This window comes from Mustela erminea, chromosome 9 (genome assembly GCF_009829155.1).
Source record: "Mustela erminea isolate mMusErm1 chromosome 9, mMusErm1.Pri, whole genome shotgun sequence".
Classification (NCBI taxonomy): Eukaryota; Metazoa; Chordata; class Mammalia; order Carnivora; family Mustelidae; genus Mustela; species Mustela erminea.
In genome coordinates this window covers 65,340,710-65,364,623 of record NC_045622.1, presented here as the reverse complement: position 1 = coordinate 65,364,623, position 23,914 = coordinate 65,340,710, and the positions used below count along the sequence as shown (strand labels likewise).

The 23,914-nt window shown below is 37.9% G+C and overlaps 1 protein-coding gene across 1 annotated transcript; it reads left to right on the top strand.

The window, feature by feature from the left end:
- The first annotated feature begins 2,220 nt into the window (after positions 1-2,220).
- On the top strand, positions 2,221-18,222 carry LYVE1 (lymphatic vessel endothelial hyaluronan receptor 1). Its single transcript, XM_032359493.1, has 7 exons — positions 2,221-2,318; positions 2,653-2,781; positions 6,511-6,682; positions 6,789-6,928; positions 13,095-13,409; positions 16,200-16,278; positions 16,819-18,222. The coding sequence occupies exons 2-7, from the start codon at positions 2,700-2,702 to the stop codon at positions 17,003-17,005; spliced, it is 975 nt and encodes a 324-aa protein (XP_032215384.1). The 5' UTR covers positions 2,221-2,318; positions 2,653-2,699; the 3' UTR covers positions 17,006-18,222.
- The last annotated feature ends 5,692 nt before the right edge of the window (positions 18,223-23,914 follow it).

The following is a 23,914-nucleotide window of genomic DNA, read 5'->3' as shown; positions in this document are numbered from 1 at the left end:
AAGAATACAAAAACCCTAATTCAAAAGGATAAAAGCACATCTATGTTTGCTACATTATTTACAATAGCCAAATTATGGAAGCAGCCCAAGTGTCCATCAATAGATGAATAGATAAAGATGATATGGTGTATCATTCAACCATAAAAAGGAACAAAATCTTATCATTTGCAACAAAATGGATGGATCTAAAGGGTATAATGCGAAGTGAAATAAGTCAACCAGAGAAAGACACCATATGATTTCACTCATGTCTAATTTGAGAAGCAAAACAAATGAACAACAACAACAAAAAAAGATTTTTAAAAAACCAGACTCTGAAATATAGAGAACAAACTGATGATTATTACAGGAGAGGTGGGTAGAGAATGGGTGAAATACATAATGAAGATTAAGAGGTACATTTATCGTGATGAGCATTAAGTAATGCATGGAAGTGTTGAATCGCTATATTGTGTATCTAAAACTAATATAACACTGTATATTATAGTGGAATTTTAAAAACAGATTAAAAAAGAAAATGGGTCTGGATATTCTGTTTCCTACTCTCCTTTGCAACTTGATTGCTGTTATAATTTTTCAAATTTCCCTTCTAATTCTACAAATTTTTTCTTTAATTGTTGATTCTCCTTGATTATACCATGAGCTATCATTTTATTTATTTTTTTTTTTTTAGGGCAGATCGCTACTTTACTTTTTTCTTTTTCTAAATTTAAATTCAATTAGTTAACATGGCATACTATTAGTTTCAGAGGTAGAGGTCAGTGATACATCAGTCTTTTGTAATACCCAGTGCCCATTACACCACATGCCCTCTTCAATGGACATTAAGCATAAGCTGTCACTTCAGAAGTGGATAGTGCTGCTGGGTTTTGTTTTGTTTTGTCTTGTTTTCCATATCTTAAACACCGTTTCTCTAAACAGTGAAGAGAAATTAGCTGGCAATATTTTCTGTATAGCTCTCCAGTTTAGCTTTTAGCTCCTGGTGACTAACTCTTCGGAGACTTGCCTGGAGTGAGAGGCCTACAACTGAAGATTGAGAATATTCACATTTAACACAGAGGCAACAATTCCTGTCAAGCATTCTCAGTCACATTCCAATGGTGGCTTAACTTCTTTCAATATAGATATCCAAAAAATAACCTACCAAAACAAGCAAGAAGAATTAGAAAATTGAAACAGATGGAATAAGATTCTTTCCTCTTCCAGAAACTCAATATTAAGCACCAGCACCATCATGCAGACTCCCTTTATCTAATAATTTCTCTTCTAGAAATTTGTTTCCAGAATTTGGGTCCTTGCCTTCCATGATTCATTTTTCCCTTCCTGTCTTCCTTTCTTCTTTCTTTTAGAAATGCTTTAGCAAATGCTTGAAGGCTAACTTTCTTTCATGCATGGTGTTAGGCTTTAAGGTAAATGATAAGACATGATTCCTGCCTTCTTGTCTACCTGGTTCCATGGTGATAAATCACATACGTTTCTGAGGTACTTGTAGCCTGCAGGTTGTGCTCACCCAAGTAATGAGGTCTACAGATATTTAAATAGTAGAGATACTTAAGAGTTGTCCCCTGGTCTCTTGCGAGTTACCTAAGTACAGAGCAAATTTCTTCTTTCATTATGAGTATTTTCTGTACAGATATCTAATTTTATGACTGATACCACTTGTACAGAAAAGGAATTGTTGTCCATATACTATTCCTATAAACGACTTTCATTTTGGAAAAAACTCATAAGCCATTGTTCAAAGCATTATTCACAAGCCAGAATTCCAAAACTACCATAGCAGACAAACCACTGGATATCCAGCTGGGAAAGAGAGTGCAGTCTGCTCATATATAGTACAGATAAACCTCACATTCATCAAAGAAGAAAGGGGAAATCTAAACTGAATTTTGGTCTATCAGAACACAAGAGAATTTTTAAGGAGAAAGTTATCATATAAAGGACCCCTGTGGTGATTACTATTAAAGTCAAAAACCCTTTTGTAAAATGAAAAATGACTAAAATTTCATGAATTGTCCCCCAGCTGTGTTTTCTAAATATGAACTGTATGTCTTATTTTTTGAAGAAAGAATCAGTGAGAGTGGTGTAGAAATTTCAAGTGCATAAAAGAAAAGGGAGGCATAAACACCCTGCACTCAGTATTTAAATGGGCATTTGCTTTCATGAGCCTTGGCATCATTCCTCCCCAGATCACAAAGATAAGCAGCTGGAGGAGAAAAAAAAATCACTGACTGTGGGAAGAAAGGAAACACAACCCATGCTCAATCTCCTTTAGAGATGGACACTCCTAGGAGTACATAAATGAATAGGCTCCACAGGTAATAACAATGAATTGTGTGAGAATGAGTTGGTGAGGGAAGTGGGAGGTGGCAGGGAATATGGGAATTGGGGAAACCTCCAGCAGTTCATGCTGTGCTATCTGCCTTCCTCATTTGTCTGTTTTCTGAGTCAGCATTAGCTAAATTTTCCAGAAAGCAATCCACAAAGTACAGCCTGGGCATTTAAGGGACGTCACTCATTTCCCCCAGTGACCAAGTCAGAAGCTTGAAAGCAGGGAAATCCGGATGTCTCAGTTATGAAGTGGAACAGTGGGGCTCCAACATATTTCCAGAAGTCTCCATCCAGACTGGTGATTGTCTGCTTCCATTACAGCCACTGACCATCCAGGGTGTTTCTCTGGCTCAGAAAGGGTTGGCATAATGGCCAAATGCTTCAGCCTGGTGTTGCTTCTCGCCTCCATCTGGACCACAAGGATCCTGGTCACATCTCTCCGTATAGAAGGTACGTTTCTTACCAGATTTTCAACCTGAGGCAAGGCAAGATCTTGCAAATTGTCCTAAGCCTACCAAATTCTTAAGTGTGGAATGCTGGGAGTAGGGGTTATCCTCAATGTCAACAGAAGATCTAGTTGGTAGGATTGCTCTGCCAGAAATGTTTTCATCATATTGTTGGCTTCACCAAAAGGATTCACATTTACCTTTCTTTATGTTATCTTGACTTTCATTTTTGGTTATGGACTTTTTTTAATGGGAATATCTTGAATCAAAACATTGAGGAAAGATCATTTGTTTTTAAAAGTGTTTCACTGCAGAAACAAACCATGATTATAATGAATTTTAAGCTTGGGGAAAATGGCCAACTTGCGCTAAATATTGACCTGTTTTATATTTTTGGAAGTGTCAGCAATAATTGCCCAGCACAATTATTTTAATTACAATTTTACTATACTGCATATATGTTTTTAATATGAAATAAATAGCCAATTAACTGGAAAAAAAAAAAACCTGTGAAAATGTAGGTTTGAAAATTAGTCATTAGCTCCCTACCAAAGGAATGACTTCAAGTGGTTTCTGGGCTTTTGAAATGCTCAACCAGTAACCTCATGTGCAATGTAGGCAAAAAAATTGTAACCACAAATCACTCAATTACAGCTCTAGGCAAATGAAAATTTGAGCACTTTAAAAGGAAAATTGTGTGTTCCTATGCTGGAAGATGCTCTGTGATATAAAATATTTTGGAATCAGATATCCTGAGTTGCTTCATTTATTGCTGTATTTAATTTTATGAGAGGTTACAGCTATATAATTGATTGTTTTCAAATACCAGAACTGTTATTTTCAAGTTAGTTTTGTCCTCTTTGAAATTCCTCTGGAGATATTATTCACTTTTTCCCACAATGCTGCCATTACTCAAACTTTAAGTTTAAGTAGAACTCAAAATTGTTCTATGACAATGATTCCACTGCATTCTTTTTTTAAATTATTTTTATTAACATATAATGTATTACTTGCCCCAGGGGTACAGGTCTGTGAATCATCAGGTTTACACATTTCACAGCCCTCACCATAGCACATACCCTCCCCAAACCATCGCATTCTTTAGACCATCTTTGATGATGGCAAAAATTTCCTAAGGAAATTAAACTATTTTATATTACATATAATTTTTATATATGTAATATATAAAATTTCACTTAATCTTCTAAGAAGACTTTTATAGATGAAGAAACAGGCTCAAGTAAGGCCAAGTGACTTGCCTAATGCCATATAGATGGTAAATAATAAAGCTTGGGTTTGAATTCAGCCCTGTCCGATCCTAAGCATAGGGTATTTCTATTATGCCTGCTGTTTCCTAAAAAAATTTTAAGGGAAAAATAAAATTTTAAGGAGGGGTGCCTGGGTGGCTCAGTCAGCTAAGCAGTTGCCTTTGGCTCAGGTCATGATTCCATAGTTCCGGGATCAAGCCCCACATTAGGCTCCCTGCTCAGCAGAGAGCCTGCTTCTCCCTCTCCCTCTGCCTGCCACTCTGCCTACTTGTGCTCTCTCTCTATCTCTCTGTCAAATAAATAAAATATATATTTTTTATATCTTAAGGAAGAGATTAGTGGAGTAGCTCTTGGATTCCAGCTCCTTCTTTTTGTCTTTAAATGAAATAGGAAAGCATAAAAATGACTGCTATTTGTTGACTACCTATGATGGAGACCCTGCTAGGTACAAGTTATCTATTCTGACAAAAATTCTGTGAAGAAGATATGACCATCTCCATTTATAGATGAGAATACTACCTTGCCCAAAGTCCCAGAGCCAATTAATAACAGACAAAATAATCAAGGCTAGGTCTATTGCCCAGAATAGGTCTATCATTACTCTAAATGATAACTTTAAGGTAAAAATAAGTTTTGATGAAAAAGTATCAAGACCACTTGATAGTGTAATTAATAAACCTTCTTTGCAGCCATGGGATTTGAGCATGGCTCAAAAAGCTCGTGGACTAAATAAGCCAAATTCTAGGGAAAATGTGTGTTTGGAGAGTCCAGTTCTAGTTGTATAGTGTGTAGGTGTGGGTGTGGGTGTGTGTTCATCTCCCCTATAATACAGCAGGAAACAGAATAGTGTCCTAGTTAAGAACTGCAGTTTTAGGGTCAGTCATAATTGGGTTTGTGCTCCCAATCTGTCCTATGTCTTTGGTGTATATCCTTGGCCTTGGGAAAGTTATTTAATCTTCCTGAGCTTCCACTTTCTATTAAAGGACACAGGGTTTGGCACAGAGCAACATAAACAGATGATAGATGTTAGAATTAATACTAGCATTAGTATTAATACCAGTATTGGTATAGGTATTTGTGTTAGTGCATAGTCATAAGAGGCTGTTTTGTCACAAACACTAATATGGGGTATTGGCACTCTAGTGTCTCTTTTGGTGAGAGCAAGGTCTGGAAGCAAATAAAGCCATCTGTAATTATTATACATAGTATACATATCCCCTCTTCCAGCCTCCTGGTCCAGAGCATTGCAAGGTCAGTGGAAGACTTAGAAATGTTCCTTTAACATTTGCAAGAAGAAACTTTACATACTAACCTAGAAAGTGGTCAAATCATTTAACTGGGCTTCCAATGCACAGATCTGTGTACAAGCAACTTCTTAGAAGATTGTAACGTCCTCTTACGGACTCTTGTGGATAAAGCCCGATAGGAATAATGTACCTGAATGTGATACAACTTTGCAATTTTATACAGGTCTATAAATCCCAGAATCAAGAAAGGGGATCAAAAGATTTCTTGGATTCATTAACTTTTGAGTAAAATATATTTACAACATATCTGTTCAACTGCTTCAGCTTCCCCAGGGAGATCATTCATAAGCTGACTAAAACCAAAAAGCTTTGAAGAGAATATAATGATATATTTATGATTTGCTGAGCATCTACTATGCAGCAGGCACTATGCTAAACATTTTTATTTGAATGAACTCTTTCAACTCTCATTACCCTATAAAATAGATAGTTACTTTCTCAATTTTATAAATAAGGAAACTGAGGCTCAAAGAGATGAAGTAACTAGCCTAAGATCACAGAGCCAGCAAGGCTCTGACATAGGCCAGATTTAAATACAAGTCTAACTCTAAAACTCAACTTTCTTAATTTAGGTTCCTCACCATGCAAGGTTTACTGCCCAGTTCCTCCAGGAACTTCAGAGTAAGCCTGCCCCCCAATGGTCAGAGAAGACCTGGGACTGAGAAGGCTCACATTCTGTTATACCAAGTGCAAAATTTTTCAGCCCATCTCAGAAATAGTGGTATTCCCAAGCCACATTGGTTTGGAGTATTGTTAATTATTCTATTAACCAGAGCCCCGAATTCTATCTTTCTCAAAGTCTCAAACCTTTTTTTTTTATAGACTCCAAAATGGTTTGCCACAACTGCATCACCTAAACCTAACCCCAGGAACTGGTAGCCAAAGCCTCCACATAAGGAACAAGGCAACTATGCAGTGGGGCATGATAGACTCCAAACTGATGAGAGGTATAGCTTGGACAAGAGCAAGCACCCGCTAACCCAGAAGTATTTACCTTGTGGGAAATGCCTGGCTTATGTTCCATTATTTCTGAACTTCAGTCTCAGCCACAAGGGCTTCATTGCTGTATCAAGACAATAATGCTCTACTAGGAAGAAGAGCCTAAAGGCTGGGAACAAGGACAGCAGCAAATTAAGGGTTTCTGTGATTCCTTTCCAGAACTTTCCACCTCAGGGCCATGCAGAATTATGGGGGTCACCCTTGTGAACAAAAGGGCAGCCCAGCAGCTGAATTTTGCAGAAGCCCAGGAGGCCTGTAGGCTGATGGGACTAACTTTGGCCAGTAAAGACCAGGTTGAAGCAGCATGGAGGTTTGGCTTTGAGACTTGCAGGTGAGAAACAACTAGATTCATAAATACTGCTGGAGCTCTTTGAGCACTGTGTTCTTGAGCAATAGAAATAAATGTATCCATTCAAATAATGTGTATTTTCTTATAGCTATGGATGGGTTGCAGATAAGTTTTTGGTCATCCCTCGGATTCTGCCAAACCCCAAGTGTGGGAAGAATGGGACAGGTGTCCTGATTTGGAGAAATTCAGTCAGCAAAAAGTTTTTGGCCTACTGTTACAACTCATCTGGTAAGTCAAATCTACAGCCTCTGAATGTTTTCTCTAGCTCTATGATCCGTCTTAAGAAGAGTAACCCTGAACAGCACTGAAGAAATCATGGTGATGGTCATTTAATACTCCCAAGAACGCCTCGGTGACCAACCTAGAGGTGGCCATGTGCCCCTCAGAGGAAAAAGTTAGGGAAAGTATTACTAAATGGCAATATAGGGAGAGGGTATTTCAGGAGGCTCCATTACCCACGGCCCTCCATCTTATAAGGTAAGGAAATACCCACTCTAGACAAAGCAATGTATTGAGTTATCACACTGAAACTTGACAATCTTTCTCTAGAGTACACTTTGTCACCCCCATTTTGTAGAGGGGGAAATTAAGCTCAGAGGACATAAGTACATCTGTCTAAGTTCTCACTACTACGAAGATTTTAACAGAGATCTAACTCTCAAACCATGCTCTTTCTTTTAACCTTCTTTTTTTTTTAGAGAAGAAATTCAGATGGTACACCTGACATCTTCAAGGATTAAGATCATTTTATGAAGGAAGGAGTTAAAGCTAGAAAATAGAATTGGTTTGCTCTTGGTCACACAGTTGTTCTTTTAACCTTGCTTGGAAACCACAACCATTTTAACCCAAGTGCTCTACCTAAGGAACATCTCAGAAAGTTTTTCCTTCACTAAATACTTGTTCTCAGTTTATCATAAGAACCTCTGCTGATTTATTACCCTTCACACCTACTCATAAATCTGACCTTCTAAAGGTCAGACAGCTAAGTGGTCACATACAAGGATAGATTCCAAAGTCATACTCTAAGATCCAAGAGATCTTATGTGCACTAGCAAAATTATGTTGCACAAAGGCAACAAAGGGTCCAAGCAGGTTCTCTGAATCAGGAGGCTTTGATCTAGAAAGGGACTCCAAAGATACTTTGTCCACTTTCCTCATTTCATGTATGAAATGATAGCTCAGACTGGAGATCTGGCTGGTTCAGTTGGTGGCAGGGTCAAGACTGGAACATAAAGCTTCTTCCAACATTTGCTTCACCATTATCCTCTTCTCTGCCTCTTCTGCCCACCACTTCTGGCTGGGGAATTGGTGGTTCACATGCCTGTATCACTCATAGCCAGCTCATGCCTGACAAATGACCTAGGGTTTTAACTTTCTTTCTTTCTTCCTCCTACCTGTCAGTGATGATATGATACCCAGTCCTCTGGACGTCACAAAATGGGGTCACAGGAAGAGGACTTGGATTTGAGTGTTTCCTCATGGTTTCATTTAACTTGTACTTCCATCCCCTATATTTCCTGTATAATTGAAGTTAGATCTGGAGGCTTGATTCAACTCTTGTTCAATATTTTTGGCAAAAAGACTACATCAAAAAGTAATGATGTACTATATAGTAGCTAACTGATAATAATTTTTTTAAAAGACTTCATAGATGATACTGTGTACTTTAGATCACTTCTCAACAAAAGTCACTTAATACCAGTATGTCCCATTACTAATGTGCTAACTTTGATCATTTCAATAAGATGCTAGACCTTTCTAAATGAAGTCATAAAGATATGTTTTTCCCCCTTGCAATGAGTAGGTAATCTACACTGTGGTATTTTGGCACCATGCAAATATTCTGACCCCAACCATCTTGTACCTAGTAGTTTAAGCAGCCATTGGTAATTATTCCTAGAATCAGTTATTATATGTAGGGCCACAAGATGGTGACTTTCTAAATCTTCCTTCTGCATTTGTTAGCCAGCATTCTTTGATAAAGAAGAATTTCTCTCTCTCTCTCTCTCTCTCTCTCTCTCTCTCTTTCTGACTCACACACACACACACACACACACACACACGCACACTTCCCTCCTCCTTATACTACTATGGACACATGACATTTTACTTATTTTGTGTGTTCAACATGTTATCAACTTTATAATTATTATCCTTCTATTCTTTCTGATGCTCAAATTGTCTCAAATTTGATGAGTAGGAGCCCCCCCCAGGTGACCTTTGTGCCCTTTATTCCATTAGTATTGGAGCGATTTCTTTCTAACATAATAATAGCATGTCCCAGACTTACTTTGTACTTTCTCTGCCCCTGGTGGAATCAGCCATTTATTTCTCCAAGAAGCCCAGGTTCTTTGTAATGGAAAATGTTAAGTAGAAACCAAGATCTGAATTCAAGTAATTCTCATTACCAAAAGAGTTTTCATTGCTTCTCAGTATTTTTAGTGAATAGCTATCCATATATTTACACATACATACATATATCTAAAATCATGAATTTGTATTGATATTTCCAACTCAAATTTAACAATTCAAATTTTTCTTAGTTTGTTTTACACCTGCATCTTTTTTCTCTTACACAGATCTTAGTTCCCAATAAATAACAGTAATATACTTTCTTGTCCTATAATAGTTCCAAAATTATAAAACAAATATTATTAGGAATAATGAACCTATTGAATGAAATTTGATATTTCTTTGCATTTCTTTCAATCTCCAGAAGATAGCCCTCTAACAGCGTATTGTCGAAAAAACTATGTGCAAAAACAAAAACAAAAACAAGCAAACAACTATGTGCAAATGTGACTAGAAAAATTCACAAATCTATGTGGTTATATTATCATTTTCAAATAAATTGGGCTCACCTGCTTCTGTTTGCCATCTTTGTGAGGGTCAGAGTTAACCTAACCCTTATCCAAACTCTACTCCTAAACTTACCCTATGTTTCTTTGTTTTTGTAACCTTTTTTTTTATAGCTATCTTGTGAGGTCTGAGGATTAAAATAACCCTAAACCTGACCCTAACACCTTATCCTAATTGTCTTTTTTAATTGCTCTCTTTGGGAGACCAGACCGAAGTGCCTTGACAGTTCGGCATGCACCATCTGCTTCATGCTGTTCCTCTGCCACAATGCCTATCTTCCTCCCCACTTAGCTAACTGCTACTCTACTCAATTTTCAAATGCCAGCCTCTTCAAGAAGCCTTCCCATACCCCTTACTCCTATCTTTCCTCTTGGAGTCCAACCACCCTCTGTGTTTAATGTCAGAGTACTTGGCATATTTTAAAAAATTATATTCATAGTTTGGAGGGGAAGGAGAGCTAGGTCCTAACACTTCTAGGTGTGCCCTCAACCCAGTAGGGATCACAGGATCAGACTGCTATTGCTCCCTCACACTGGGGCTCTCTGGGCTACATTTAATAAACAGAGAGGCAAAGGAAACAAATTCTTAGATAGAGCCTATCTATCATGCCCATACATTATGCTAAGCCCCACACATTTATTATCTCATTAATCCTCAGTGAAATGACACAAATGTATCATTTATATTTCCCAGGAGAAATAACTGATGCTTAGCATGTATTTTGCTACGTTCATAGTCAATAAGGGAAAGAGCCAGGCTTTAAACCTTGAGTCATACTACTTCCGCATAGCTCCTTCCATGACTATACATCAATAACATACCAGGCCCAGGTTGGGTGTTCTGGGCATCAGTGTTTTTTAAAAGCTCCACAGATGATTCCAACGTGTAGCCAGAGTTCAAAATCACTCTTTCCTAGGAGATCTCTAAGATCTAAGTTTTAGGATTCCAGGTACTTCTAGATTCCTCTAGTTCTTTGCAATTGCAATAATCTCCTTTCTTGTTCCTGGACTGTACTCTCTCCCCACTGCATTTCATCCTCCACATGCCTCCACTGAAAATTACATTACTTCTCTGTTCCACAGCCCTTGGGTGACTTCTTATTTGAGAATATGATGTAAATTATGAAGCCTTTTACACATAAAAGTGAGCATGTATGAGAACTCCTATATATTAGTTGGGAGATTTTTGGACCCAGGTGAAAATTCCATCTCCTACAAAATACATTCCAAATGCTTTAACATGGCAATTATGAATCTCAAAACTCTGGCTCCAGCCTATCTTACCAGTCATCTCCTGCTTGCAGTCTTTCATGCTCCCAACCATACACACACCCTACTCTCCAACCACACTGTACTCCTTGTCATTATTTGGTATGACTACATTTTCATACCACATTTTCTGGATTCTTGCATCATGCTATTCCTTTGACTGGAATGTTCTATTCCCTCTTCCATTCTAGAGGAGCTACTGCTGTGTTCCAGTCATAGTGGTCTTTTATTCATCAAACACACTGAGTTCATTCAACTTTGGACTCTTGAACTTCCTGTTCTCTTTACTTGGAAAGCTTTTGCCCTAGATCTTCAATGACTGACTACTTTTTAACATTTAGGTCTCAGCTTAAGTATCACCTCTCCACTTTCATCATCCTAGTCGAAGTATCCAGCTCATATTCCCCACCCCTATTGGTTTAATCTTTATCCTATTTTAATTTCTTCTTAACATTTATCACCCTCTAAAATTCCTGACTTTTTTTTTCTTTTTAGGAGAGATGAAGAGGGTCAAGGGATGGTGCAGAAGGAAAGGGAGAGAGAGAATCCTAAGCAAGCTCCATGCCTGGCATGGAGCAATCTCAAAACTCTGAGATCATGACCTGAGCTAAAATCAAGAGTTAGACACTTAACTGAGCCACCTACATCCTGGCTTGCTTTTTTTTTTTAATTTTTTATTAATTTTTTTTTTGGTAATATATCCTTCCATTAGCATATAGGCCTCTTAAAAGTAAGGACTCTGACTTCTTTGTACCATGACCTTAGCACTTAGAACATTGTTTGGCACATAGTTGGGGCTCAACAAATATTTGTTGAACAAACATATTAACCCTCCATATCATCTCCTCTGTGAATCCCCAGTGATTTCCTCTCACCTTTATCAAAATACGTCTGTCTTGGAAATTGAAACTTTACTCTATGTCTCTGTACTTTCAGTTCCCAATGTGGTCTATTGTATCCAGTATTTCTTTCCCCTGATATTAAAAATTTTCATTTTTTGAAGGAAAAACTTAGCATGTGCTCAAGAATAAGAAATGAAACTAAAAGTTCAAGGCAAAACTCAAGGATGATATGTGTTTGAATACAGATGTTTTCAAAGTAAAAAAAAAAATTATAAAATTCTGAATGTGTGCAGTCAAAATGTTTTATCAGTAGTATCCATGACCTTGATTGGTAATTTATTATATTTTTCAAAAATGAATGGAATAACTTTTTCTTCTTAACTAACAGTCCAGCTGATGTTACCTACTGCCAGAAATAAGAAGGAATTTAAAATAGATGCAAAATCATACTATAAGATGTTACATGGCTCTGTCATTTACCAGCTATGTGAATTTGGGCAAGTTATTCAGTTTCACTAAATTTTGGTCTCCTCCTATAAAATGAGAGTTGAATAAAATGATTAAATGAAGTGTCATGATCAACTCAGATATGAGACTCAAAAAATGTTGTTTCCTCTCTATCACTTTCAACAGATTGGAAAGCAAATCTATATCCCTCCTCTGCTCCCCTCCTTAAAACAATTTTTTATTTTGAAGAGCGCAGAGAAATCTGTTTTTTTTTTTTTTTTTAGATCTTTGTCCTGAAGTGTACATTGTCATGTGTGTATATTTGGTGTCATTTACTCCTTCCATCCTGTTGCTTCTCCATCCTTTCTTTATTCATTAATTATTGATTGAGCATGAACTCTGTGCTAGGCACAGAAAGCATACCATGATGACTAAGACAGGCAGGGTTCCTGCTTCCTGATGAGATCAGTCCAGTACAGAGCAGTGCAATGAGAACCTTGACAAGGGAAGTAGAAAGAGGTATATAAAAACATGCCTAGGGACACAATCTAGTCATCAAATCTGCCTAATAAAGAGACATTCAATCTGAGACTTGAAGGATAAGTAAGAGCTAAGTAAAGAAGGGGCAAAAAGACTTACAGGTAAAGAAAGCATCATGGTCAAAGCCTTGGATATGAAAGAAAGAGTATTAAAGAACAGAAAAAAAAATCTGAGAAGGTAGGAAGAAAGACACACTGATCAGATAAGGCTAACCATGTCAGCAGGGGACAGATCACAGGGGGCGTTATAGGTCATGCAATAGAGGCAGTCACTGAAGAATTTTAAGGAAGGAAATGATATGATTAGATCTGTATTTCTGTAAGATCATTCTGGCTGCACTGGAAGAAGATTAGAGAGGACTAAGACTAGAGGCAAGAATAAAAATTAGGAGACTGTTTTAATACTTACTTGTTACCTTATTTTTCCCTCCCCCAACAGATATTTGGATTAACTCATGCCTTCCAGAAATTATCACCACCAATGATCCCATATTCAATAGTGAAGAGGCAACATACACAACAGAAACTGTCAGTGACAATGCATACTCCGCTTCAGCTACTGATGTACCTTACTCTGCTACACCTACTCTTGCTCCTACTTCTGCTCGGGCTTCCACTACAACTAAACGGAAAAGAAAATTGATTTGTGTAACAGAAGTTTTTGTGGAAACTAGCACTATAGCTACAGCAACAGAAACTGAGTCATATATCGAAAATAAAGCAGCATTCAAGAATGGGGCCACTGGGTTTGGAGGTAAAAACTTTCTATGTTTGCACTGCATGTGTGTGTTTGTGTGTTTATGTATAACAGACAGTACATAAAAACCATGTTGTCTCCAGAGTAGGCACTCAGGACCTGCCAAATACAAGTAAAACCTTAACGCAAACTCAATTTTCATAAAGTCGTAGAACTTGAGGGCTCTAAAAAACATTAATGATTAAACAAAAAAATCATGAGTATAAAATAGCTTCACTTTTTTTTGTTCACATATAATGTATTATTTGCCCCAGGGGTACAGGTCAGTGAAACATCAGGCTTACATATTTCACACCACTCACCATAGCACATACCCTCCCCAGTGTTCATAACCCAGCCACCCTATCCCTAGCCCCCCTAACCCCCCCAGCAACCCTCAGTTTGCTTCCTGAGATTAAGAGTTTCTTATGGTTTGTCTCCCTCCTGATCCCTTCTTGTTCCACCTTTTCCTTCCCTACCCTCCACAACCCCCTCACCCTGCCTCTCCAATTCCTCATATCAGAGAGATCATATGATAATTGTCTTTCTCTGATTGACTTATTTCGCTCAGCATAATATCCTCTATCCTTAATATCCTTCCATCCTCATCATTGCAAATGGCAAGATTTTATTTCTTTTGATGGCTGCATAGCATGAAATAGCTTCACTTTTAAAAACTCAAAGCCTTTTAAAAATAAATCACTATCTATTAATACATCAAAGTTCTTTTAAAAATATGTACATTAAAGGCCTATGATTTAAAAGTTTGTCTTATTTAAAAGGAAGGGTTTACACTTGATTAGCTCCAACATATCATCTCAAGGTCACAGAGAGGAAATGGACTCCGTCATATTGCAATTTATAAAATATAGAGAGGATGAGAAGCAAGGCCAAGGATTTCTATAGGCAAGAAGCAAAGAAGCAGATGTGGGCCCAACATTCTAAGTAGCCCCTTTGTGGTCACAGAGAAGGATTTTCTCCTGCACTATCTGTTGTCTGGATCTGTATAAAGAATCATTAGAAGATCAACACAAAGAAATGGAAAAACATACCATGCTCATGGACTGGAAGAACAGATATTGTGAAAATGTCTATGCTACCTAGAGCAATCTACACATTTAGAGCAATCCCTATCAAAATACCATCAACTTTATTCACAGAAATGGAACAAGTAATCCTAAAATTTGTATAGAACCAGAAAAGACCCTGAATAGCCAGAGGAATGTTGAAAAACAAAACCAAAGCTGGTGGCATCATAACCCTGGACTTCAAGCTCTATTACAAAGTGGTAATCATCAAGAGAGTATGGTACTGGCACAAAAACAGACACATAGGTCAATGAAACAGAACAGAAAGCCCAAAAATGGACCCTCAACTCTATGGTCAACTAATCTTTGACAAAGCAGGAAAGAATGTCCAATGGAAAAAAGACAGTCTCTTCAATAAATGGTATTGGGAAAATTGGACAACCACATGCAGAAGAATGAAACTGGATCATTTCCTTATACCACAAACAAAAATAGACTCAAAATGGATGAAAGACCTAAATGTGTGACAGGAATCCATCAAAATCCTCAAATCCTTGAGGAAGAGGCAGCAACTTCTTTGACCTCAGCCGCAGCAATGTCTTCCTAGAAACATCACCAAAGGCAAGGGAAGCAAGGGCAAAAATGAACTATTGGAACTTCATCAAGATATAAAGCTTTTGCACAGCAAAAAACCCAGAACAAAACCAAAAGACAACCGACAGAATGGGAGAAGATATTTGCAAATGACATAGCAGATAAAGGGCTAGTATCCAAAATCTACAAAGAACTTAACAAATTCAACATCCAAAGAACAAATAATCCAATCAAAAAATGGGCAGAAGACATGAAAAGAAATTTTTCCAAAGACGACATTGAAATGGCCAACAGACGTATGTAAAAGTGCTCAATATCACTCAATATCAGGGAAATACAAATCAAAACCACAATGAGATACCACCTCACACCAGTCAGAATGGCTAAAATTATCCAGTCAGGAAACGACAGTTGTTGGCAAGGATGTGGAGAGAGGGGAACCCTCCTACACTGTTGGTGGGAATGCAAGCTGGTGCAGCCACTCTGGAAAACAGTGTAGAGGTTCCTCAAAAAGTTGAAAATAGAGCTACTCTATGACCCAGCAATTGCACTACTGGGTATTTACCCCAAAGATACAAATGTAGGGATCCGAAGGGGCACATGCACCCGAATGTTTATAGCAGCAATGTCCACAATAGCCAAGCTTTGGAAAGAGCCTAGATGTCCATCAACAGATGAATGGATAAAGAAGATGTGGCATATATAGACAATGAAATACTATGCAGCCATCAAAAATTTAAAATCTTGCCATTTGCAACAACATGAATGGAACTAGAGTGTATTATGCTAAGTGAATAGGTCAATCAGAGAAAGACAATTATATGATCTCATTTTTATGTGGAATTTGAGAAGCAAGGCAGAGGATCATTGAGGAAAAGAGGGAAAAAATGAAACAAAATGAAAGCAGAGAGGGAGGCAAACCATAAGAGATCCTTAATCTCAGGAACAAACTGAGGGTTGCTGGAGCGGAGGGATGTGGTGGCTGGATGATGGACATTGGGGAGAGTATGTGCTATGGTGAGCACTGTAACTTGTGTAAGACTGATGAATCATGGACCTGTACCCCTGAAACAAATAATATATTTTATGTAAATAAAAAATTTAAAAATTAAAAAAAAAAAAGAACAACAACACAAAACAATGCATAAGCGAAGGACCCAATAGGCCATGTGTCTGTTTCCTCCAGGTGTCCCCACAGCTCTGCTAGTGCTCGCACTCCTCTTCTTTGCAGCTGCAGCTGGTCTGGCAATTTGCTACGTCAAAAGGTGGGTTTATTGGCACATTGTTGGCCTTATAATCTATGTCACATCCCTATCTTGTGTTTTTCTAAGGTTGTTGTTAGCATTTTCTTGGTCAAAACAGAAATGATAGTCTTCTTATATTGTAAATTTTCCCCCTCATCTCACCTTTCCTCCCACCACCCAATCTTTCCTACTATTTCAGCTCACGCATGTCACCCAGCCTTTACAAACAGGTCAGTGCAACCCCTTTGAAAATCAAGAGATAAAAGGGACAGACTGACATCTAGAGGAAAAACATAGGTTTTGTTTTGATTCTCAATTCTTTGTTCTTGGTGAGAGGGTTATGAGGTCAGCCTCAAGTATGGCCTGCAAACTTACTGTCTCATGTAAATGAATCCACTAAAGTGGGGATGCATTAATGTATTTGAGTGTGCATGTGTTCAAATCTCTCTGAAACAAAGGTATCCAGTGTACTGTGCTAATACGGGCTATGACAAAGTGTTATCTATTGCCATATGTGTTACATATAAATCTCTCACTTTAATTTTATAATTATGCGTATAGGTATGTGAAGAACTTTCCTTTTACAAACAAGAATCAGCAGAAGGAAATGATTGAAACCAAAGTAGTAAAGGAGGAGAAGGCTGATGATAGCAACTCTAATGAGGAATCAAAGAAAACTGATAAAAAGCCAGAAGAGCCCAAGAGTCCACCCAAAACTACAGTACGATGCCTGGAAGCTGAAGTTTAGAAGAGAAAGAAATGAGAGGACACACCAAGGCTGATTTCTTTCCTGATACATATCCTGGCCCCAGATGAGGAAACTTAAAGGGCTGAAGAACCAAACAAGAAAGTCCACCCTTGGTTCCTAAATGGAATCAACTCAGAGCTTACCTTTGGACTATGGAGTTCACCAAATGAAATTCCCTTTTTCTTACTGCAATCCTTTCTGGATCCTATCCTCCTACCTCCAAAGCTTCCGACAGCCTTTCTAGCCTGGCTATGGCCTAATAATATCTCTGTGGGAGAAAGGAGCTTCGCAAAGCACAGGGACCTAAAACAGCTAATCAGAACACATTTATAAAGAGGCTTCTTGGTTGGCTGAGAATAGGTGAGTTGAAAACCAAGAAACCACCTAGACCAAGGCTTTCTCTATTGATTCCACAGGCCAGATCCTTTCTTCACTCTGGAAACGTAATACACATCATCTGGCATGCCCTTCTGAGCCAGGCAAGAACAAAAGAAGGAAAGAAAAGTTCAGCAGCTAAAGGCCAGGGAGATTCCCATGACTTGAGACCTGATCTCTGTAAAGCCAAAATAAGTAGAGAAAAAAGAATGAGGCCAAGGATGTTGCCAGCGTATTGTCAGCAGGGACTAAAACTACAGATAGGGTCAAAGTAGTCATCTTTAAATAATCTGAATCAGAATCACTTTTTAGAATACACACACACTTTTCTTTTTCTTGCTGCTATTTTCTCTAGAAGCATACACTTTTATAAGGAACCAAAACAAATCTATTATAATTTTTTACTTTTATCGAGTTTTATCTGAGAAATTACTGAGGAAAATTACTGTGTTAAAAAGCAGTAAAATTTGACAAACATTTATTGAATATGTCAGGTGCTGGGTAAGGTATTACATTCTATAATTGAATGTTATTTATCAAAAACTTGTATACAGTAAAATGTATGAAGCTAATTTTTTCAGTTTTGATACCCCTAGCTTATCTTCTTGCAAAACTAATATTTTACTAAGACTAATCTATTCATTATTTTCTCTAACATGGCAGCCATTATAACCTTAATTTATTATTAACATACCTAAAAAGTACATTATTACCTCTATACACTGAAGCACATTTTTTTAAATGTCATTAACAAATGTATCACCAGCTCTCCTTTTTCAGCAAAAAAATCCCAAGAGATACAGAGATATTTGTGTCAAAAAAATAAAAGTATTCAGAAAATTTCTTTGCTCTCTTATTTATATAGATACATTATACGTTTCACACAAAATTGAAGTAATCTGTTTTTTGCAAAACAAAAGAGGGACAACGAACAAATATTCGTTGTTGAAAAACGAACATTTATAAACCACTTAGGACATATATCACCATATGGGGCTATTCTTGCTTATGATCTTATTTTAAGTCAGTCAAGTAACATGCACATAAACAGTCCTTTACTTAGCATTTGGGTCCTACATTATAATCCATTTCATAGTTCACAGGGAGCTGAGGATGCAGGATTGTTATTTGTCCCATTTCTCTAGCCTTCTCTTTCCCTCTCTCTGGTTTTCCCTTTTGGACCACTAACATCATCTTCCCCTCACCAGTGACACCACAGCTAGCTAGCCCCATGACCCTTTCAGCTCACAGGCCATGAACTGCTGGCATAGCCTTTCGCTGTTGGCCCACAGAGTATTATCTTAAATTTTGGCTTAGTTGCCAAGAATGAAAAATCAAAGGGTGCCTGTCTGGCTCAATCAATAGAGCATGTGACTCTTGATCTTGGGGTTGTGAGTTCAAGCCCCCCATTGGGTGTAGAGATTACTTAAAAATAAAATCTTTTTAAAAAGTCAAGAGTTTTCACATACTTATATTCCTGGTTCCCTTGAAAAAATGGGAAGATCTGGAGATAGAGAACCCATATTCCCCCAGACTAAGCAGTGGCTGTCCTCTTTAAGAGGGCTTTGCTTGCTTCAGTTTACCACAGTCTTCCATGCTCTATTGCATCTTCATGCCAAACCAAAGGTGCCCTGTGGATCTCAAATATATTCCCCTGTCCTTCACGTCTAGCCCATTTCACTCATTCACAGTCTTCCTGGCATTGAGGTCTGTGAGTCTGAAATTCTGGTTTGTCATTCCTTAAATTTTATCAGCCTCATCTAGTTCTTAAGGAGTGAAGAAAAAAAAAGCAGAAAGAGCCTAAGTAATGGCTTTCCTTCTATGTATGTTAGCTGAAAAATAATCAGAACTTCCACACTAGATCTGCCATCTTGTGGACATCTACTATATGTCAGGATATTATCATCTACTATTAATTTAGAGAGGTATATGCCCTACTCAGGAGGAGGAAGAGGGAAGGAGAAAAACCTCACCTATCCACTAGATAGCCCAGGTGCCAATTGCAAACATACTGATGAAATGTAATTGTCATTATTATGAAAGAAAGGAAAGGAGGAAAGAAAGAGAGGAAGAGGGGCACCTGGGTGGCTCAATGCGTTAAAGCCTCTGCCTTAGCCCCGCATCAGGCTCTCTGCTCAGCAGGGAGCCTGCTTCCCCTCTCTCTCTGCCTACTTGTGATCTCTGTCTGTCAAATAAAAAAATAAAATCTTCAAAAAAAAAAAAAAGGGGGGGGTGGAGAGGAAGAAAGAGAGGAAAAACTTTTACTGAGTAACTACTAAGTGGTAGTCATTTTCTTTTTTTTTTTTTTTTAAGATTTTATTTACTTATTTGACAGAGCAAGGGAGCACAAGCAGGAGGAACTGTAGAGGGAAAGGGAGAAACAGACTCCCCGTTGAGCAGGGAGACTGACGCAGCGCTTGATCCCAGAACCCTGGGATCATGACGGAGCCAAAGGCAGATGCTCAACCATCTGAGCCACCCAGGCACCCCATAGTGGCCATTTTCACATGTTGTCCTATTTAATCATTATGTTTCTCCTGAGAAGAATTATTACTGTCATTTTTTTAATTAGTTAGAAATTGGATTTAGAGGAGTTAAATCACTTTTCTTTGGTCACAGGTCCACTTAAGCACCAAAAGGTAGGATTTAATCCCAAGTCAGAATGATCACAGAGCCCATACTCCTTTCCCTACACAACACTTTTTCTGTAACTGACAATATAGAGATGTCAGCTATTCCAGGACATAAGCTTGAAATCAGTCACATGCCAAAAACAAATAAGAAAAATAACTCAGGACTCCCATCCCAACTTCAGAGAATTTTTCTTAAATCCATTTGCAATAACAAGGAAAAAAGGAGAACCACTAAAAACCTTTAAGAACTGTTCACTCGGGGCACCTGGGTGGCTCAGTGGGTTAAAGCCTGCCTTCGGCTCAGGTCATGATCCCCGGGTCCTGGGATCAAGCCCCACATCTGGTTCTCTGCTCTGTGGGGAGCCTGCTTTCCCCTCTCTCTCTGCCTACCTCTCTGCCTACTTGTGATCTCTGTCTGTCAAATAAATAAATAAAAATCTTTAAAAAAAAAAAAAAGAACTGTTCCTTCATTGATGTAGTCACCAACTTCAGCAAAGACTTACCTGGTCCAGCTCATATGGCCAGAAAATATGTGTCTCACAAGGGTCAAAGATAAGTTTCTCAAAATTCTTCACAAAGTTAAAAAAAAAATGAAGCCAAATGTCATAGATAGCTAGAAGTACAGCCTGGTCTAAAAGTCTCCTTCTTCCTAATCAAATTCACTTTATACTCCATTAAACAAAGAAAAATTGTTACTGGGCCCTCTCCCAGACACCCAGGCAATAGCAGTCCCAGTAGTTTATAATTTCATAGACCATTGATTCTTTTTTAAAGTTAGGGGTCAAAATGGGCTTTTTAACTTTTTAATGTTTTCAGATAAAGACATTGAAAATTATACTTCCATTTCTATCATTTTACAAAAGATAGCAAAGAGCAAGGATATAAAGATCAGAATAAAGAAGTCACTAAGTAAGTCTAGTTTTTTAAAAAGCTGACTACATGGACCTTATTTTCCTCATTTTACCAGTGACGATTTACTCATTGATAAATACCAATCAAAGGAGTGTCCTTTAGCAATCAACTGGAGAAAATAATTCTCTGAGCTGTACTTAAGATAACCTTTTAGGATAAAGTAAACATGCCGAGAGCAAGTAAACAAGTCCTACAATTGGGATCTAAATCCTTCTACCCTCCCAATTGTCTCTCCTTCCACATTCCATCCCCCTACCCCGGCCTTGCCCACTACATACACATACCATTACCATTAAGCAAAGAAAGAGTTCCAAGTCTGGAAGGAAGGAGAGACAATTTGCAACTCACAGTACTTTGAACCTAACTATACTAAATGCCATAATTTAGGCCCAGATAACTAGTTATATATTATGGCTGCAGGCTAAGGTTTCATGGTAATAGGGAAGAGATGGGGGAAAAATGAAGCTGGGAAGATATGCAAGTGACCAGTACTGCAGTGTTTTCATTCCTAGGCTCCTGATGGGCAAAGGAAAATATCATGGCATTAAAGTCATCAGACACATAATAAGATTTGGGGGATTCTGAAATGATTCTAGTAGTAGTGGTATAAAATATGGACTAAAGAAATTGTTTAGGCACACCTAGACCTAGCTGATCATCAAACAATGGAGATTTGTAAAAGCTCAAAATCGTGGGCCCCCAACCCAGCCCAAAAGAATCAATTTTTTTTTTGTTTTTGTTTTTGTTTTCATGTTTAGGACCTAGAGAGCTGTACTGAAGCAAACAAACAAAAGCAAAAAATCCCAGAGACTCTAATCTAGCTGGCCCCAGGATCAGTGAATGGGAATTGCTGAACTACACAAAAGAGGGATTAGAGACAGTAAGACAAAGAATGCCAATGTGAAATGATAAGGGTTTGGACTATGGCAACACAGATAGGATAGAAAATGGATTCCAGAGATATTTTAGAGACTAGCCAGAAATACTGGCTCATTGATGAGATACCAAAGGAACTCAAAAATGACAGTGGAGTTTTCAACTTGGGCAACTACACAAATAGTTATTTCACTAGCCTAGTTAGGGTATGAGGAGAAAGTATATTTGAGATTAGAAGATAATAATCTTGGTTTGAGAATGTGTTGTTTCTGGTACAGAAACAGAATATCTGGGTGGAAGTATCTAGAAACTAAATCTTTAGATTTGGGGAAAGGCAGGACTAAAGATAAAGTTTTTAAAAGGCATTAACATGCAAGTGTTTTGGTAGGGGAAAAGGAGAAATTAGTTTGGAGGTAAAAAAACAATGAAAAATATCTAATAGCTGATGGTGAAAACTGTCGCAAGACAAACACTAACATGCAAACTTTACTTCTCCAATTGCCAGTCTAATTTTCCCTGCATCTCCCTCTCAAAAAAGGAAAGGCTTACTTTGCTGGAGAGAATCTAAGTTAATCTTAGGAATGAGAAAGAGGCAGGGATAAAAGGGAAATGAGGTAAAGAAAGAATCACAGGAGGGTAGATGTCAAGAGAGATTGGGGGAATTTATGGAAGGTAATGCCCCAGAGTCATTGGGGGCGTGATGGAAATGGATAGGGTCAGAAGGAAATTATTACAAACTTTGCTGTGGCATATGTATGATCATAGTTTTTGAGAAACAGGAAAAACAGGATTATTTTGAAGTTAATTTTGGTTGTTGTGCTGTATTTCTTTCACTTCAGCATCACTGCAAGCCTGAATCATGGAGACCTATACTTAGTAAAGGATAAAGAATTATTAGATTTGATAATAGAGTAACTAAGTATTATTCCTGTACTATTATTACATTAAAAAAAAAAATCCCTAGAGTAGTATCACTGAGGGTACATGAAATAAGGGACAGAGTTTAAATGGTGGCATTAGATAGTAACTGTATTGGAATGAATTTAATTTATTTTGTCTTACACATTCTTTGACCTCTCCTTGCTATTTCCCAAACCTGAGTTCAAGCTCTTATCTATCACTTTTCTTCTATACTCTTGCTCTGTTTCCAGTCTCAGCAAGCTCTCTGTCACACCTATAGTCCACCCTCTTATACTACATAAATGAATTTTCTCAGATGCAGAACTTATTATGCCATTCCTTGAACCTTTGAGGGCTCCCCATTTTTTCCAGAAGCAAATCCAAACACATTACTATACTAAGGAGATTGGTGAGTTGACATTCAGCATCCATTTCAAGTGTGTGCCTTCCGAAACTGGAGAGGATGAAAAACTGAAACTACTCTTCCCAGACTGTCTATAGTTGGACTTCTGAAATCAAATAAGTTCTACCAAATATTGCATGACCACATGAGCAAGGAGACAGAAGAACCAACTTCATGCTACTTCAGCCACTGCTGCAGGCAAGCATGATCATGGAGATACTGGGCTTTTCTGCAGCAAAGTTCCAGAATCTAGCCTCACAGAGTTGCAATCAAAATATTGGCCAGGGCTATATTCAGCTCAAGGATCTATTTGAAAGGAATCAATCCCAAGCTCATTCATATTATTGTTGGCAAGATTTAGTTCTTTTTTTACTGTTGGCCAGAGTTTGCCCTCAGTACTTTCCCATGTGGAACTCTCCATTGGGGCAGCTTAGGAAATGCCAATTTCCTTCATCAAAGCCAGCTAGAGAAAGAGCCAAAGATAGAGGGTAACAGCATGAAGGAAATCATATTTTAGACCTAATCTTGGATGTGACATCCCATTACTCTAGCAATTATTCTATTCATTACAAGCCGTACTACGTCCAGACCACACTTAAGGGGAGGAGATTATGTAAGACCATAAATACCAGAAGACAGGGATCACTGGGAGCCATTTTATAAGGCTGCCTCCCACCACATTAATGAATCTTTCTCATTCCTTTTCTTTGCAATTTGTTTATATAATGCTATATTGTATTATTGTAAGTTATATACGTATTTTATTTTTTCCTCTTATCTCTAGCACTTGTGTAGTACATGCTAAGCTAG

Coding starts and splice junctions, on each gene's coding strand:
- LYVE1 (XM_032359493.1), top strand. CDS start 2,700: ATGGCCAAATGCTTCAGCCTGGTGTTGCTTCTCGCCTCCATCTGGACC. Junction 6,683..6,788: donor TTTGGCTTTGAGACTTGCAG/GTGAGAAACAAC, acceptor ATTTTCTTATAG/CTATGGATGGGTTGCAGATA. Junction 16,279..16,818: donor GCAATTTGCTACGTCAAAAG/GTGGGTTTATTG, acceptor TTATGCGTATAG/GTATGTGAAGAACTTTCCTT.